Source organism: Stegastes partitus, unplaced genomic scaffold (assembly GCF_000690725.1).
Source record: "Stegastes partitus isolate 25-593 unplaced genomic scaffold, Stegastes_partitus-1.0.2 Scaffold303, whole genome shotgun sequence".
NCBI lineage: Eukaryota > Metazoa > Chordata > Actinopteri > Pomacentridae > Stegastes > Stegastes partitus.
In genome coordinates, this window is record NW_007578034.1 from 135,428 (window position 1) to 153,450 (window position 18,023).

At 39.7% G+C, this 18,023-nt stretch overlaps 2 protein-coding genes across 3 annotated transcripts; both read right to left on the reverse strand.

Annotated features, from left to right (window-relative positions):
* Positions 1-616: 616 nt before the first annotated feature.
* Positions 617-9,797, reverse strand: hbp1 (HMG-box transcription factor 1). Of its 2 annotated transcripts, none has more exons than XM_008283224.1 (11): positions 9,753-9,797; positions 8,265-8,433; positions 7,999-8,176; positions 7,398-7,518; positions 7,134-7,248; positions 6,554-6,672; positions 5,823-5,979; positions 5,399-5,543; positions 4,487-4,774; positions 1,961-2,102; positions 617-1,813 (listed from the first exon to the last, which is right to left on the reverse strand). In XM_008283224.1, the coding sequence occupies exons 2-11, from the start codon at positions 8,335-8,337 to the stop codon at positions 1,796-1,798; spliced, it is 1,356 nt and encodes a 451-aa protein (XP_008281446.1). In that variant the 5' UTR covers positions 8,338-8,433; positions 9,753-9,797; the 3' UTR covers positions 617-1,795. The 2 variants fall into 2 exon arrangements, with proteins under 2 accessions (XP_008281446.1, XP_008281447.1); XM_008283225.1 differs by having other exon boundaries at positions 8,265-8,430; positions 9,753-9,788.
* A 1,709-nt stretch (positions 9,798-11,506) lies between these two features.
* prkar2b (protein kinase cAMP-dependent type II regulatory subunit beta) lies at positions 11,507-17,822 on the reverse strand. Its single transcript, XM_008283226.1, has 11 exons — positions 17,555-17,822; positions 16,455-16,490; positions 15,283-15,335; positions 15,039-15,122; positions 14,689-14,795; positions 13,869-14,022; positions 12,327-12,428; positions 12,161-12,235; positions 11,968-12,036; positions 11,737-11,872; positions 11,507-11,640 (listed from the first exon to the last, which is right to left on the reverse strand). Exons 1-11 carry the CDS (start codon positions 17,820-17,822, stop codon positions 11,507-11,509), a joined length of 1,218 nt encoding a protein of 405 aa, XP_008281448.1.
* Positions 17,823-18,023: the final 201 nt, after the last annotated feature.

Genomic DNA, 18,023 nt, shown 5'->3' on the forward strand with positions numbered 1-18,023 from the left:
TTGTTTCCAGCTATGTTTAATGCAGCTGCAACATAGTGTACTGCCCTGACCTAAAGATGCTGTATTATCAATGCCATCTTTGTGTCGGCCTTCGTAATATCTTTTACACAGAAATGATGAAGATGGGGGATGTTTATGTGATGGGAAAAGCATCATCTCTCATTGAGGAAAAATGGAGTGACAGCGCCCTCTGTCTGTAACAAAGTATGTGACATAAGAAAATTATTAGTACATTATTAGCAATTTTTTGTTTTAATCATTTCTTAATGCCTGTGGAAAGCTCTTAGCAAGAGAACTTAGGCAAATCCTGACCACATCATTACATTAGTAGATAATTTATGAAAATACAAATCTAATTGAAAACACTGTCTCCAGCTAAAAACTTATGATAATGCGTTCTTTCATTTTCATTTCCTTTGAGATCCTTTCTTCATCTCCAAGAGAAGAGGCCAGGCTCCAGCGAGTATAAGATTCAATTAAAACCTTTAGAGTTGCTCTCATTAAGCCTAAGAGTGAACACGACACATCTGCTTTATGGGAGGCTTTGTTAGCACCTATGCATGACGGTTTTGATCCAGCAGAAACAGGAGAATAAAAACACACTATAACTGCGTCGTTACCTGGAAACATCAGGCTTTACTGGTTGGACATTAAGATCAGTGGATATCGAGAAGCTTTTAAAGCTTGAGATAAAATCTTCCCGGTTCGCCACATCATTCAAGGACTTGTTCATGTGAGAAACTGATCATCATACAAAGCAAGGGACAGAAAAGGGCTAAAACATGTTAACATGTATTCAAACACAAAGCCAGGCATCCCCACAAGTCATGATTACAGTTCACAGTTTATGAAAAAGAACCAAACACTTGGAAGAGAAGCTTAAAAAATTATTTATAATATGATACAAGGATATTTTGTGCAAGAGGTTGTCGGGGCTGTGAGACCTGTACATTATGAACAAAGCACGTAAAATTCAACAGCAACCTGAAAGCAGAGCATGGCGGAAGGGCCATGATTGTGCCAAATGGCAAAACTACGAAGATACTAGGTGTATTATACAAACGGTTTCCACAAGTATACAATGGCTGTATAGGATTAGATTACATATTTATATAAAGTGCAGAAGAAATAAACACTTACAGTGAAGGTCTGAAGTGCTTTGTGACTGAGTGTAAACCCACCACCACATGCTGAAAGCCTTCTCATCATATGGCCTGGTGGTTGGGCAAAGACAATCTAAAGACTTGGCAGGACAGTATCACAAACTGTTGGCCATAGTTCAGCGGAAGATATATACTGTAATACAAAATGTATGAAAGGGTTACCAATCTGTGCAATATACTGAATCTTACAAATATCAACACAAACAGTTGTGAAAAAAGTTATCCAAAATTCCCCTTTTTACAATTATAAATACACACTTGTTTGCTGCTCCTTCTACGCTGAAGCATAGCACCACAGGCTCTCTCTTTGTTGTTTTTTTCTACCACTGAATATGAAATAACCTGAAATAAATGAGAGGATTTCGTTCTTATTTCAGGGGAATAAGACATCTTTGACATTAAAGATATAAGAAAATATATGCACTGTTAGTGACTAGATTACATGGTTTGTATATATTTTATAATTCTGGTTTGTCACTATAATGTTTCAAGGTTATAAAAGCGAGTGAATTCAGCATCACAGTTGAGTCTCAAGAATACAGGAGAGCAAAGAGGCATCAAGCGGTCCATTAGACTCTGTCCAGCACCTCTCCATGCTAAAACACCAGCAGCTGGGGATTCTGGGGGATTATCTAGGTCTGCTGGGAACCCTATAGGACGAGAACACGAGTTGTAAGTACACATCAGGGCGGACACGTGTTTAAAACCACACATTATTAATATGCAGTGTCAGTGTACAATGTGGACGTTGTTTAAAAAGCCAGTGGATAGAGACATTTATTGAAGCTGGTCCTTACTGAGTTGGTTCTTTTACGTTTCCAGCAGTCTGGATTGAGTCTTTTCTGCTCCTCAGCCAGAGCCTTGGCCTCCATGGTGTACATCCTCCTCTCCTCACTCTTCATCTTCTTCCACTTGTCACCCAGGATGACACTAATGGCTCTGGAGTGAAAGGTAAGAGACAGGCTGAGACTTGAGTTTTCAGATTTTTGACTTGATGCAATCCGTCTTTGATTTCTTTTATTATTTAATTAGATTTTTTTTTAAAGCAGAAATACAGCCTACAGATAAGTGTACAGGATCTGAAACTAAATCTCTTTAGAACAGGTAGATTTTATTTTGCAGTTCCCAAATCTTAAGTAAAGAGATGACTAGGGAAAACAGCATAGAGAATGTGTAATGGTACAAGCAAATGAAACTGCACTTAAGGTTTTACAGACTGCAGCTGGCATCACTCCTGCTTTACAACAACGTAAATTGGTAAGCCAAGTGAAAAGAAAACAAAGTTTGCGAGGTAAATCTTCTATCTTATATGCTGACAGATGACTTGCTTAACAAATTGGTCTAGCTTTTATATGAGGGTGATTGCATTATTCTTGTGCTCTTAAATCTAGGTTCTTAAAGGAGAAAAGAGCATTTGTCCTTCAGGTTTGCTACTATTCCAGGTATTAGAATTGGTAACCCACCAGTGTTCTCTATCAATACATTTCCAGCATGAGAATTGAAAGCGCGGCCCAAAGAATCCCAATGCACATTTTTTCTTGGTTACACTGTTTCTTTATCCTTGCCCTTGGGCTTTAAGAGGTTCATGAGGAATTCTCTTTGTAAGAAACTACAAAGCTTCACATAATGTGTCATGGACTTTTAAAACATACTCTGGGTCTGACAGCTCTGGACTGAACCATTCAGTAACATTTAGCACAAGGAGTGCTGAATGTGACAGAGCTTTAAAAGTATAAAACTAAATTTTATACTTAGCAGATTTCCAGTCCTGGTAAACACATGGGAAATGAGATAAATTGCAAAATGTCCTTAAAGATCTCAACACCTTTTCACAACAGTGAGTGGATTAAATATAGAGAATTGTTTGCTATATTGTACTCTTGTAAACTGTCGTTCAGGTTTTTCTCAGCTGCTGAACTGAGGGCTGTGAATTGGTAAGTAAATTCAGCATGATGCACATTTTTGCAATTTTAGAGATGATTAGAGACTGATTGCAGTTATGGAACCATCAACGCTATTGAAAAGGCCAATTTAAGTTAGTCCTTTAATTACAGAGCCATAAATTACCATGCAGTGCAGTGTAAAACATTTTAGGCAAGATTATAGTTGGACAGGAGTCCCGCTGTGGGTACCACTATGGGGTACATGTTTGTGCAGCGTTGTCCTCTATATTCTCTAAAGTAACTTTTATTTTTTTTTACTCTGTGATGCAAAATGATGATGAGCTACACACAAAGATTAACAGCACTGGAGCTGCATCTCTACAATTTTCTGTGCAATGGCGATGTTCACATTCATTCATTCATATAGTGACAATCTATGTGGGCAGGAGGTCTGCAGTGTAATTGCTTTGTTAGATCTGTGTTCCCGAAAAGGAGGAGACAACTGTATGAGATTTTAACTTCCTAAATGTTGACTTCCACTGGCAACAAAAAACATGTTGGGAAAAACACAAGGAGTCTGTCAATTCTTGCTGTCCTCACATGGTATCTTGGTCAACGACATATCCTTACATTGCATGTTTGAGGTGGTGCACATTAGCTATGTGGACCTCTGAGCTTTTGCACACAGTTGCCATAGGTACAGTATAGCCTCCTAATGCCAAAATATGATGCAATAAACACAAAAAAATCATCATATAAATACTTGGCGGCATCATCTTCACCTCGTGTCGTCTTGTAATCAGATACTGATTCAATGATACTGAGATCAAGGCTCTGTGGGGGCCATGTCACCTGTTGTCCTCGTTCTTTTTGTCACTAATGATAGTTCCTTATGTTTGAACTTCTGGGATTGTTTTGATGCTGCAGAATACAGTTAGAGCCAATCCGACACCCCCTGATAATACTGCATGATGGATAAGAATCTAAACTTCTAAAGTGCAATGAACTTTTGCACATCACTGTATATATTAAAAGGAGAAATCCTCAGAGAACAATTTGTTTGTCTTAGGTCATGAGTCCCATATGACAAATCACAGTTTTGTTATGAGTCTTATGTTGAAATATCCTGGAAATGTATTCCTTATAAAGAGTGGGAACTCTGAACATTATACAACCAGACTGAGAGACGTAGCATTGCTATCATAGTGTGTTTACAGTCTGGCAACTCTCTACTTAATATTTATCTATGGCACACATCAGAAGCATGACATATTTGGACTAAGGGTGGGGCTATTATGTGAAACACATGGCAAATATGACTGAATGTTAAGATGTGACAGAGACATTTGCTTTTCCTAAATTAAACTTTGCTTTACAAAACAGCTACTGTATAGATGATCATATAAGTGAGTACACTGGATGTAATTGACTTCAGCATACCTGTTGTCCTTTCCAGGATACATCTGCGTGTACTCCACTCTGTATTTCTTGGCGAAGAGCATGAAGGCATTCATTGGCCGCTTGCATTTTGTAGGCGTGGCACCACTGGCTGTCCCTGAGTTGTGACTCCGGTTTGATTTGCTTATGGAGGATTGTGGGGAACACGAGCGCTCAAGTTTATCACAGTCTGGACTGACAGCACCACCGCTGGACAGGGAGGCCCTCCGTTGACGAGCCATGCTGCTGAGAACATACACTGCTGAGGAATCTAGTGGGGTGAAGTCGTAGCTGCAGGAGAAAGAAAGAGAAAAGTTATGCGTTCTTATTATTGTATGTCTTTATCTGTCATACTCTGTGTGTAATTACCTTTTTTCTAGTTTGTATGTGCATTGTTTGGTACTACAAGCATCTAAAATTGTTGTGCATGTAAATAATTTTGGATATGCTTTTTACAAAATCAATGCAATATATAGTTATTTTTGCTTCGTACACTTATTGATATAAGGTGGAAAGATTTCACTTCTCTTGTGCAGTATAATTTTGCTCGGTAGCCTCATACTTTAGGAATACAAGCATTTCACTGTCTTTAATCAGAACAGGAGATGTACAGAATACATAGTGTATGTTAGGTAAGAATGTGCACTGTAGCAATGTATAGGTGTTTAATATCATTTCTAGACAGACAGGAATATCAGGTTTCCCTTCTTTCCTCCATTCAACCCACTGCACCCCCACCTCCTAATCCCTTGACATGATGACTCAAGGCAATGCACAAAAAATACTAAATGAAAAAGAAAACTACCATTCCTTCCAACCCCATCCCCCTGCCGCCCAGGGATCACATGACCATTATAGACATAAATCAAAAACAGTGAGGCACACAGGGATTCGATAATTATGCTAAGAGTGTACCTTCTGAAAGTGTCAAAGACGACTGAGTCATCACAGTTAATGGCATCTGGGTGGTTTGGTGGCAGGCACAGATCTCCCAGCTGCATCTCATAACAAGGGATCCCATGGTGCACCACAGTAAGGCTTGGATAAAAGGAAGACCACCCTGCAAAAGAAAGATGGTATATTACAGATTAGCTTGATCCTAAAGCTGTTTATTTAAACAGAAAGCTAAACAGTTTGCATGTAGCTAACATTGTTTGGTCTGCTGGCTTCATTTTACATATTGCTTTAAAATCTTGTTTTGATGTAATTTTGCTTTGCTTCCTTGCCACCAAAGCTTTAGTGTCTGCTCTTCCTCAAACAACAGGAAAACATAAACCATAAATCTATTTGCATGCGTATATTTGTGTACCCTGACAGGAATGAAAAGGTGTTATTGTACCTTTGTTTTTGACAAAAAATGGATGATCCAGTCGGCATTCAGCTGATAGAAGGCCTTCATCTGGTGAGCCCGGGTCAAAAGTCAATTTAAGAACTGCCTGGCCAAAAGACAGCGTCTCTTCGTGACTCACCAACTTAAGTCCATCGGAACCATATCTCTGTAAATGAAGCAAAAGGTTAATAAAATAAGTCTGTATTCAACAGCAAGATGAGCAAACTGAAAAACTGAGCAAATGGTGCAGAAACAACTTAGTGTCTGACTGTGTGAAAGCCTCCATTATATGTCATAAGACCATCACTGCAAATCACTGAAAGAAATAATTTAAAGCTTTTTTAATCTTACTATTTTTGTTGTAGTTTATTTTGCCACCAGCGGATGGCACTCAAGTCACATCTAATACATGAAGGTGTGTATTTTTTTAATCAACTATAGATGCTATATCTTCCAAATCTCAAATCACAAAAATGTTTTTAGAAAGCTCTCTTGTCAGTGAAATATATAGCTGTGCTTCTTTTTTGGGTAGGAGTTGGTGCAACTGAGTAATTAGGTAGCTCAGTTACACCAGTTACTGTAATTTCACTGTCAGCCTGTCACCACCTTGTGGCACATCAAAGCCATTGTAATGTAATGTACAGCATACACACACACACACAAACAGAATCTTGTATTTTTCTAGTCAGATTCTTAAAAATTATTTTAGAACATGCTCAGGTCACTATTGGTCGGCTTACTTTGAGGGAGGATGAGGACGGCATCATGGTTTCATCATCTGAGTCATCGTCTGAATCCCTAAGTTCATCGGCTTCCTGCCACTCCACATTAGGACCTCGATGGAAGCGCAGGCGAGTTCCTGAATGTCAACAAAACAATGTAACAGGATAAATAAGCAGACGTGTTGATACTGCTAAGATAAAGCTAGAAAACAGATGCAATACTGCTGTTTGGACACCAGAGGTGAGAAGTGCTTTGTAAATGTTCATTGTAGTTGGTAAAACACAAATAGTAAGAAAATTGTGCGTTTCTCAAGTGATATATTTGAAAAGAATTTGTGAAGTTTGCATTTTTGCTGAAACATCACGGAAGTAAAACATTTAAGAAAACATTACTGAATGACCTGAAATGTTTAATATTGAGGAGTAAATGGTTACACTAGACTGTGCGGCTTCATGCTACAAGGGATACATTTAAAGACCGTTTTTCAAGATATGTCGCCATTAACTTCAACATGACTGTGTGCATGCGTGTGTGTGTGTGTGTGTGTGCGTGCGCACACTGGTGGATGCTTATGTACAGGAGTGTGCATGTATGCACCTTTTAGGAAGCAATGCCAGGCTGTGGAGGGCCAGGAGTGAGACCAGGCCATGTCTTCATCATCAGAAAACGATGAGGACATTGAGAACACCCCAGATTCAGATTCACTGCTGGCCTGTTGTAGAAACAATAAAACAAATCGTACAATGACATCCGCAAAAAACACAGCATGTTATACAGAATTTAACAGGATATAATGACTAGGCCTACAGGAATGGATGATTCTTAGGTTTTCAGAGGCTGAGGTTGCAAGTGAAAGGTTACCCTGACACGCCTGCGCTCCCTGAGGTGGCCTCTGGACGGGTTGGGCGCGCTACTGGCTAACGGGGGCCGGGCGTAGGAATGTAAACTATTACTGTTGCCAAAGATGTGAACTGGAGATGATCTGAAAATAATGACAATGTTATAAATGAGTAGTTTCCTTTGTTACGTATATATTAAATACAGTTGCAGGAGTGATGCATTTATCAGACATGAACAGAATGTTATCATGAACACATACACATTAGTGATACAATATATTTTGAAATGGATATTTTAAAATATACACACTTTAATGTAATCCCATAAAAAAATAAATAAATAAAGGCCAGGATAACAGAGAAACTGATTTTGCAAATTCCTGGTCAAAATTCTGTAAACACAAGCTGTTCATTTTTTTAAACTGCTAAACTGACACAATTTCAGGGAATATTTCACAACACACTTTCTAAGTTGTGTTTCTAACTTGCCAATCCTGCTTTGTCAAATACCCCTAGGTGTACTGGTGTGTGCTTCTGTTTTTACGTGTGTCAATTTGTCTTTGCATTTCTGTCGCATTTATTAGACTCAGCTGATTGTCGAGTCACTATGGATTTGTACAAACCTCTTGTGAGGGGCGTCCTTCACCAGAGGGCTCTGAGGACTGGTGGCAATGTTGGCCAGTTCAGCAAGCCAATTGGTGCTTGGGGAGCAGCTGAGCTCCTGGTGAGACACAGCTCCGACCTGAAATAACCCCGGAGACCTCTGGTCCTCCTCCACCTCCTGCAGCTCCGGCATGTCATCTGGGGAGAGATTGCAGTAATACTCATATTAAACATATGAAAATCTCAGTTTGCCCAATTGCAGGCTGCTAATTCTTGCTAATCTTACCATAATCCATGTGGCACCCAGGTGAGGAAGGCAGGTCCTCGTTACACTTGAGCGGATCAAACGACTCGTCCATTCTCACAATGCTCTTCTGTTTCCTCTGTTTTTTTCCCCTCCAAACAGGCTGCAGTTCAGCTTACTCAGCTTCCATCAGCAAACTCTGACACATCTGCTGGTTTAGGCAAAACCAAAAGTCAAAATCAGAGCTTTCATAAAGTGAAACTGCTGCTGAGTTCTATTTATATTGTCATTTTTTCAATTAGAATTATACAGCAACCACTTCTGATTGATAATAATGACGTCTTTTTAAGTATATACATAGGTAGCATAATGGTCTGTGGATTTTTCTTTTCTTTTCTTTTAATTAATGTGTATTATTAGGACAATGCAAAAGGATCAATGAAAAAAAATACACTTTAGATTTCTGACCACTGCAAATAAAATACTCCAAACAATATACAGTCATTGAATTTTATGTAAAGCATCAATATAATGGAAAATGCAGGCGGCCTTTAGGGAATCCTTTGTCTCTGAACCGACACAGTAAACCTCTGTGACTAGTCATGTGACTCGCTGCGTGGAGGCCTTGTTTATAAACTTAAAAGGGTTTGGCGCATGCGTACCAGAGCTCATTCATTCATAACTGCGCAGCAAAAGTGACAAATAGAAGAATTTCGTCTTAAAAAGTGGCCAATGAAAGCCTGAAAACACGAAGTTTGGGAGGAAAATGTGGAAGAATATCAATGACAGCGTTGAATACTTTATGCTTATTGGTTTTTAATATAGTCTTTGGCGACATGCAATAGAAGAAAAATAGTTACAAAACGTAAAACAAGCTGCGAAAAACAAATGAATCAGATTACAAGAAGGAAAAAAAAAAACTAACGGTCATTTTTGTTCTGACAACCGATCCGCGGTTGTAGCTGCGCGTCCAGACAAACCGTGGCTTCGAGTTCAAACGCGGATACAACAGCGACGTATCGGTAATAAAACGCATTTAAAAGTAATATTTCGTGCAAAAAGACGGTTTGAAGTACAGGCCTAGTGTGTCCCCGGTCCTCTACAGCAGCAGCAGCACCGTCCGCTCAGACCCAGAGGCTGTCGGGTCTAACACTGTAAACAAAAGAATGTCAACAAGTTGAGGCATGACGCAACCTCTCTGCCCCGTTCAAAATGAATGACACGAAAACCTCTGGAAGCCTTTCAACGACGCCTTCGCGTTAACGAAAGAAGCTTTTTACCGATTTGACGACTTGTTTTAATACACGAAGCAGCTGTCGGGTGGGTTTGTTATCACCAAAACAACGAGCGTCACAGCGAGGAAAAAAACATTGTCGAGCTCAACCTGCCAAGTCGACGTCAAATTAACGCGTGACAACCTCGCTAAAACACCACGCTGGAATTGCAAAGACGCGGATCACACAACGATTGGGTTAAAAAATAGTTTGAATCGTTTGTTTTTTCTAAAAAAGTAGTCAACTTCCCACTTACCAGTCCTGTCGCCATCGAGAAACTCTGTGGCATTCACTCGAGGGGTGGGAATGAATGTTTGCAGAGGAAGCCTCCCATTGGTGGATGAGTACGTCAACAACCTGAATCCTGATCGTCTATTGGCCAATACGGTTGAGAAAAATAAGGGAGGCGGGGGCAACTTTGTTTATCATCCTGTCATTGGCTGAAAGTATATGCCTGTTACTACCCAGTAACAGCTGATTGGCAATAACAGCAACAATACATGATTATTTTTTTATCTGCAATGTTGCAACTACAGCAAGAACTACTTGTACACACAGTTTTTCTACCTTATTTTCCCTCCCTTCCTCCCTGTGAAATATTTGCTTTAACTTTCTAACTACAAGATCAAGTAAAACAAAGAATGAATGATTCTTTGGGTAATGAATGAATGAATGGTGAATGAGTGACCGAAAACTGAATGGAAAGCTTTGAAAGTGTGTCTTTACTTCAATGTACGAAAAAAAATTACATGACACAGAGATATAAAATGTTCTTTATTGACATGAAAAGTGAAACATACAGTACTTTTAGCCAGTATTGTGGTTTTGCCTTCAAAAATTACCAGTACTACGAGGAGGGGGGGAAATAAAACCAGCATGTTTAAACCCAGTTTTAAATTTAAAATTAAGCTGCAGACAAATACAGAAGACTTCAATTGTTAATTTAAAAAGAGAGAGAAGAAGAAGAAGAAGAGAGAGAGGACCCACTTTAGATTTCTGTTGAACGGAAACAGTATATGTTGTTGGCAGAGGTAGACAGCAATAATGAATGTCATAATAATGTATGTTTCACCTACACGAAAACGGTATGACCTAAATTTTACATTAAAACACAGAGAAATCAACTGTCTCCAGACATCGCATATAATGACTACAATCTAGTGGGGCAACTTATTAAGTTAAAAGTGGGCCTATATCATAACAGTAAATACTCAACTTTAAAATTGTACAGCAATGTGTTGTATATTCTTACAAAACTATCAGCTATCTCTCTGAAGTCTGCTTTGTTGTAAAAGCATAGTATTAGGCTAACAGCCACAAACACTTACCAACAATGATATACAGTTTATGAGCATGTATTCAAGGGATTCAATCTCACGATAAACAGAAGTGTATTTTTGTAAAAATCTTAAGGTACTGCCAAGTCTACATTCTGTTGTAATCAAAATGAGAAAGATGTTGTTCGTTTAAAAATTCTTGATCCTTTCTCAGGTCGGGGCTCTTGCACCAACGCACAAGAGAGTGTGACGTAATCGCTCACAATTATCCAGTAAGAAATTAGCTTTGGCATCTGATTTGAACAAATTATGTTTAGAAATTTACAAACAAGATCCTTCTGTAGGCATAGCTATAACACTGAGGAGAAAAGGTGAAAGTTAACAAAAGTGTTCAATTTACAAACAAATAATGCACCTGACACTGACAAGTAAAATGCACACTTACATTTTTTTAAGGTGAGAGTTGTGAGAAATGTCATTTAAACAAGCTTTAAGCAACTCCGCTTTGGCTTACTTCAGTCTTAGCGTTTTGTGGCAAACTATCAAAACGAACCTCACCTCACATGGGAATCTGACCTAGTCTGTTTTAAATATCGGACACTCAAATGTTGTAGTGTAGTGGATATTCACATTTCTTGTAAGAAAAGCTGTTTAAGTGATTATGGGGGGAAAAAAACATCCATACAACCCTTTTTTTTTCCCATCCACTTTTTCATGGTCCATTGAAATCACCTCATGCACTTTGTTGCTCAATCTCAGGGCTACTTCCAAACAGGGTCACCAGCTGCTCCTCGTAGTTAGCAATGTTTCTCTTCATGATGTCCATGCACGGGCCTAGCAATCTCTCGAAGGCTTTAACGTCCATGACTGACAAAAGAAAGCAGAGGCGGACATTATTTAAGCAGAATAATAATTGGTATACGAGGAAAAGTATGATTGAACATAAAACTGCACAAAATGTACCCAAGCATTTGACGCTTCCCACAGCGTAGGCAGATGCAGCTCTGGGTTTGTTTGTGACAAGAGCCAACTCCCCAAAATACTGGCCCCTTGAGCATGTAGCAATATCCACCTCCTCTTCCTCCTGGTCTTTTTTTGTCTGGCCAAAAACAAATGCACATTATAGAATACTAGAAAGCACCACAGTGTTTTGGTATCATAGGGGAAATGTAAAGGATAATTTTGCAAACATACCCGGCTTCTTTTCATGGTGATTCTAACTTGGCCGGACTCGACAATGTAGAAGCAATCTGCTAAATCACCCTGTAATACAAAAGCGACGAGGTGGTTGTAAATGAGCAAAAGCAAATGTTTGTAGATGTGGAGGAGACAACTTAAAAAAAAAAAAAAACAAGCAAAGAACTGATCGTGCAAAGAGACTAATCACCTGAGCAATAATCTGCTGTGAGTCACTGTACACCCTGGTGGATAGCACATCTACTACCTTCATTCTCTCTGACAGCTGTCGATAAAAAGACATTTGGTTGATAACTGTTTTGCTGTAAATGCATCGTGCACTTTTTTGAATGCTGGACAATAAAGGAAATGTTAACCTCTAAAGATGTAAGCAGTGGTAGTGTTTCGATGAATGCCTCATACATCTTCCTCTTCTTGGCATTGTTCTTCACTATGATCCTCCTGAATGTCAGACGATCCTGATACACAGATCACAGTAAAAGAAAAAAGGTTTTATAATCCTGTTTAAAGACGCAACACTTTGTAACCCTGAGTTGTTATATGTATACGCATATATGTCAAGAAGAAACACTTTGAGTATCTTTTATATCAAAACTCTTTTCTCCTTCTGTAAAATGTTATATCTGATGGCACATCTTGAACCATCACAACGGAGAAATAATGACAAACATCACAGAGAAAGCAAAAACACCCAGAAAATCTGGCATCATCAGGATTTTTAGGTTTTCCTTACAGTTCCTGACTGTTCCAGCACCTTTTCACTCAACAATAACTCGTATGAAACAACATTTTGCAGCAGGGGTCACTGTTAGCCGGATTTTATTGAGCAGAATAACGGCAGCCAAGTGTCGTCCTGCCGCTTTCAGAGACAAACCTTTAGAAATCTTTCAGTTGTGTAGAATTTTGGAGGAAAAAAAGCACAAATAATGGACGTAGAAAATGTAAGATGACAGCATGCAGCGCACTGTTACATACTGATGGGAACATGTGAAGCTGCCTATGGCGCCCTCTAGCTTGCAAGTCTTTTCTCCTTACCAAAACAAGCAAACAAGGCTCTAATCTCTCAGTAAAGTGGGAGGTGAAGTCAGGCTCAGTTCTCAGTCTGTTGCAGGTTTAATATCCAACCAGGCTGTCATAAGTTTAATTGTTTACCCATTTAATTACATGCATAAAGCCCCACTACGGTTGACTGTTTGCTCAGAGGCCCTTTGGAAGCACAGTCCCTCCTCAACCTCAGCTGATTGTTGGTTGAACAGGGCTTCCCGCTTGTCCGCACGCTTAAACACACACTACAAGCGTTCAGGTCAACAGGGGATACAGCAGCAACCTGCCCCGTCTGCACCAGAGATAACACAACAACGCCGGTACCCGCATTTTAAGGACACGACCCTTCTCTGAGTCATTAACTAACAAGCTGCTTCACAGAAACAAATCGAGTAGCAGCTGAATATTCACAGCAGCCATCCTGTCTACAAATTATGAAACAGTTCGGTGCTGTTACAACAAAATGTCATTCAACTGGAAAGCTACTTTAAAAATGTCAGAGCCATCAAATGTTTTCACCTTGACTTGTGTCTGCTCCGCGATGGTGTCAGCATTTTTTTTCACATTTTGCTAAAACAGACGAGTTTGTTTGTTTGTGCTGAGCCACAAAACCTCATACATTATTAACATTCAAACACAAGCATTGATGAACATGTGAAATCATGAGTGCCCTCTCAGTTTTTGCTGCATCCACTATGTTTTACATGCTGTCTCCCTTGGATATTGTGATCTCACTATGCCACAGAGAACCTGTGTGTTTATTTAAATCACGACAACTGGAAGCACAGCATGGTGGAAAAACCTGAGTAAGGAGCCAACTGTGCTTCTACAGGAGGATGTGATGGTTTACTCACTAGGCACCAAAGGGCTCCAGGCGAGGTGGCGATTATTGTGGCCGCCCTGGGGGTGTTGTACATCAACGCCAGTTCTCCAAAGCTGCCCTTGTTGTCATAGCAGCCTACCAGCTTCTCCGTGCCATCAATCTTCACAAAAATGTTAAACGTCCCACTGAATTAAAATACAATAGAGAAAAAAAACAAAACAATCAGGAAAATAGATTAAAGCATAACCATATATTGCTGTCTTCAAGAATCTTTAGTCAGCAGGAAAACCTTTATTCTAGGGTTTACTTTACAAACAATTTCGCATTGCCAGACTATTCTGCAGCACCGAATGTTCCAGCTGCACCTTATTATCATTCTGCTATAAGGGAAAAACCTTTTGTATTTCGTGAAACCAATCACAGTCATTTGGGCAGAGCTAAGTGACGAATGCAGCAACAGTGTGACTGCAAAATAATCTGGGAGGAATTGTTTTGGCAGAACATTTGCATACAGGGAGGCCAGCACTGTCCTTAAAATGGTTAATTCACTAGAGAAAAATAAAAAACACAAAAAACAAGCAGTGGTGCTCAACAACCATCCAAACCTTCATCAAAGCTTGAAATTTCCAGCATCTACGTAGCTGCCTGAAGTTGTTAATGTTGTTGTTTCCCGTAGCAAATGGGATTTTGACAAAGCTAACACAAAAATAGCAAAAGGAGTGGAGCGAGCTTATACCCATGATCTACATCCGAAGAGTCAGACGATTTTACCAAGTTTCATTGTGACAGTGCAAGACATGATTTTAAAAAATAGGAGCTAGAAATGATGTAAAAGTGACATAAAAGACCACCTTTCGATAACATAGAAGTTGTCCCCATCATCATCTTGATCAATGATGTGCCCCCCCTCTGTGCAGAACTTCTCAAACATGGCATCCAGCACCTGAGACATCTCTTCCTGTGAGGGTAAAAAAAAGAAAACAAAAAAAACAAACATCAGTCAAACGTCTGAAACAATCATGCAAAAACCACCATGTTCTGTTTCAGCGACTAAAAAAAATCTCTACAAATCATGCATAGCACACTGAGCATGCAGACAAAAAAGCTGCTGGCTGTAGGCCATGTTCTCCTTTGTGTAATTGAAGAGATGGCAGGGCACAAACCAGGGGAGCACAGAGTGCTTGTGGAATAATTCACTCACTGGATCCAAATTCTTGAACAGAAGAATGTCCCTGCATGCTTCCTGTAGTCTCTGTCTCTGCTCATCGGTTTTTGGGTAGGTGACCTGCCAGATAAAACACACTCCTATGAAGTGGCACAGTCTCTCACACAGAAGATGTCACACTGGTGAATATTTTATTCATATTCAGAGCTACAATCTTGAATGTTTGAAAAATTCAACTGAACATTAAAACTAGAGAATTGTGAGAGGGGACACAGTTTACCCTTGGCTCTTTATCCTCATCATCTTCATCAGGATTAAATGCTTCAGCACACACTGCAAGACAGGCATCAACAAATGAATGACATTTAAACTTGATTTATATCAATTATTGTGTCTCTCTACTGTTTTCCTCCTCCATTGTATTCTTTGGATGTTTGAATATCTTGCTTGTCTAATTTTGTGAATGCATTTTATTAGTGAGTGACAGTGTAAATGTCAAAGGTGTGTGATTGGTGGTTACATCTGTGTAAGTATAAGATGCTGTTCATACTGAAGGACTTATTACTGCGGAAGGTCTATGAAATGTGTGCTTTATCAGAGTTGGTGCACAGGTTTATACCTCTCATGCACCTGGCTACTATGTGTGTAATAAACAACATACACACTGAAAAATAAATGTTCATATGTAGGTAGCCCATAGCACAGACCTTTATCTCAGTTAAACACACACACACAAACAAATTACAAGAATTATTCAGCAGCATTCATGAAATAAATCTTTCAAATACAAAACAACTTCTCTCATCTTAAGAAAGGGGACTTGAGGGGACACTCGCACCACATTTCCTTTCTATAGTTTAACAGCCAGATGTGGTTATAGTAAGACATTTTTACAATAACTTTATTAAATCTGTTTTTTATTTCATATACAAGGACACTTTTTTTTAATATGTATTTTTCAGAGCTGCAGTATCTAGTGTAGGAGATGCTTACTTTCTATCTAAGATGAGAACAAGTAGGAAAGTTTTATTGAAAGATTTTATGTTTTAAATTCAGACAAACATGCAGCCAGCTGTTCTAATACAGCAAATGTATTCTTGTAAAGCTACAACCTTATTATTATTATAAGTGAGAGATGATTATCGGCAACACTACTTGTCCTGATCTATCTTCCCACCTGCATCACTCACCGACTTTATTAACCAGACTCATGACAACGCTCTTTCACAGCTCTAATAAATCAACACTGTTATAATACAGAGAAGACAGTAATGAAAGACAGATGGAAAAATACTTTAGTATCACTTGTGCTGGAGCAAATGTGACGCAGCCTCAGTGTTCATGTATCAAAGAGGTTTTTTGTGTTTCTAGTATTGACACTGTCCAGAAATTTCCTTTGGACACGAAATGCTTTTAACAGCCAACTTTAGCAGGCGGTAAACGGTAACTCACCTGATGCTCTTCTGATGAATCTGTTTATCACGGGTGCTGCGAAGCAAAAATAAAAAATACATTCAATCGTGTCTGACAGAAGCTCAGTTATTACTGTAAAAGGGTCACAGTGTTTCTAAATCTACAGCAGGCTACATGTGGGTTCCTCTGTGCTCATTAAGGATCCATATTAATCTGTGTAGAACCTGAATAAGGACAGCTGCTTTGAAGCGGAGTCTTTGAATCCAATTTAAATGAGAATAAAATTCAAATGTAAAACAGCTAAAAGTGCCAAGCTCCTACACAATAGATCGGTATAAAATATACATTAGAAAGGAGGTCTCATGCATTAATATCCTGCCAGCCACTGCTGACTGACGGAGCTCACTGAAACAACACTAAGACAGTGGAGGTGTGATGGGGCACGGCCATGACCCAAAAAACACAACAATAGTTAGTTTTGCAATGATTGTGGTGTACTTGTCCTTATATAACCATTGCAGCCAGTCTTGCAGACCCCACTTCTCATTGGGATGCTGTGTCACAGCTCTGGGATGCTGCTGCTGCTGCTGCTGCTGCATCTCATTGCAATCTTTCACTGGCCATTGTGTTAAATACTTTAGGAGACACTAAAAAATGAAGGGCTTTGAAAGTCACATTGTGCATTGCTTGCACCACACAGCAGAGCCTTAACTTTCTCCCTTTATCTGCCTTGTCATATTCCTGCTACATGAGCTAATCAGGGTAGGCCCATCGGGCCTGCACCTGAAACAGAAAATATTCAAATGAGCCAGAGCTGCAGGGATTTTATAGAGCACACAAATGAACAGAAAACAGTGTCTTGATTCTGCAGCTGTTGTCCTTTAACGCAGTCTTTATCACAGAAGCGTGTGTTGAGATGAAGAGCAGGACATGGAGCATCAGTCAGCCTCCCTGACCATATAAGGAGAATGACAGAGCTGCTGGATGCAGGGAGGCGAGCGGCGGAGCATCACTGCGACCACCGTGGTCCTCATCCTCTGACACACAACAGCGATACACGCTTACGATCACACACTAATGAAAATCATCCACAGTCACGCTCAGAATCTCCCTGGCATATAGCACATCTAATAGCCCACCTATGAATTCCTCGTCATCGTCGTCCTCCTCCTCCTCTCCGTTTTCCGAATCGATCTGCATGGCTTCGTCAATGAAATTGACCGCTTTTCCAGGTCTTGGGGCCGAATTTTGGTCATTGCCAAATGAGGCCTCTTTGGTCTCGCTGTCCTTCAGCTGGGTGAAGTACTGTAACGCAAACTCGAGCAAATCCCTGGGCTGATTCCTCAACACTTCCACGGTAAAGCTCTGTAACAGCTCCGTCAGTCCTTCAGGAATTTCTATACTCATTCCTGTTATCAGTCTATGGATGTGAACAAAACCGGTTTGCTGCGAATTTGAAGTAATCCGAAAGGACACAGAGGAGATTTGTTCTGGAGGGAAAAAAAGCCTCAAATGAGCAGACGGGTGTAGTCAGTCCACCCAGTCAGCAAGTCATCCACAGCGGATCCTCTCTTTTTCTTGAATGAAAATGGCTCTGGATTTTTGGTC

Excerpts from the sequence above, each read along its gene's own strand:
- prkar2b (XM_008283226.1), bottom strand. The coding sequence starts at position 17,822 with ATGAGTATAGAAATTCCTGAAGGACTGACGGAGCTGTTACAGAGCTTT. Across the intron at positions 15,336-16,454 it reads ATTCATCAGAAGAGCATCAG|TGTGTGCTGAAGCATTTAAT; the intron begins GTGAGTTACCGT and ends CCTGTCTTGCAG. Across the intron at positions 14,023-14,688 it reads AACTTCTATGTTATCGAAAG|TGGGACGTTTAACATTTTTG; the intron begins GTGGTCTTTTAT and ends ATTTTAATTCAG.
- hbp1 (XM_008283224.1), bottom strand. The coding sequence starts at position 8,337 with ATGGACGAGTCGTTTGATCCGCTCAAGTGTAACGAGGACCTGCCTTCC. Across the intron at positions 8,177-8,264 it reads TGGGTGCCACATGGATTATG|ATGACATGCCGGAGCTGCAG; the intron begins GTAAGATTAGCA and ends ATCTCTCCCCAG. Across the intron at positions 5,544-5,822 it reads ATTTTTTGTCAAAAACAAAG|GGTGGTCTTCCTTTTATCCA; the intron begins GTACAATAACAC and ends TTTCTTTTGCAG.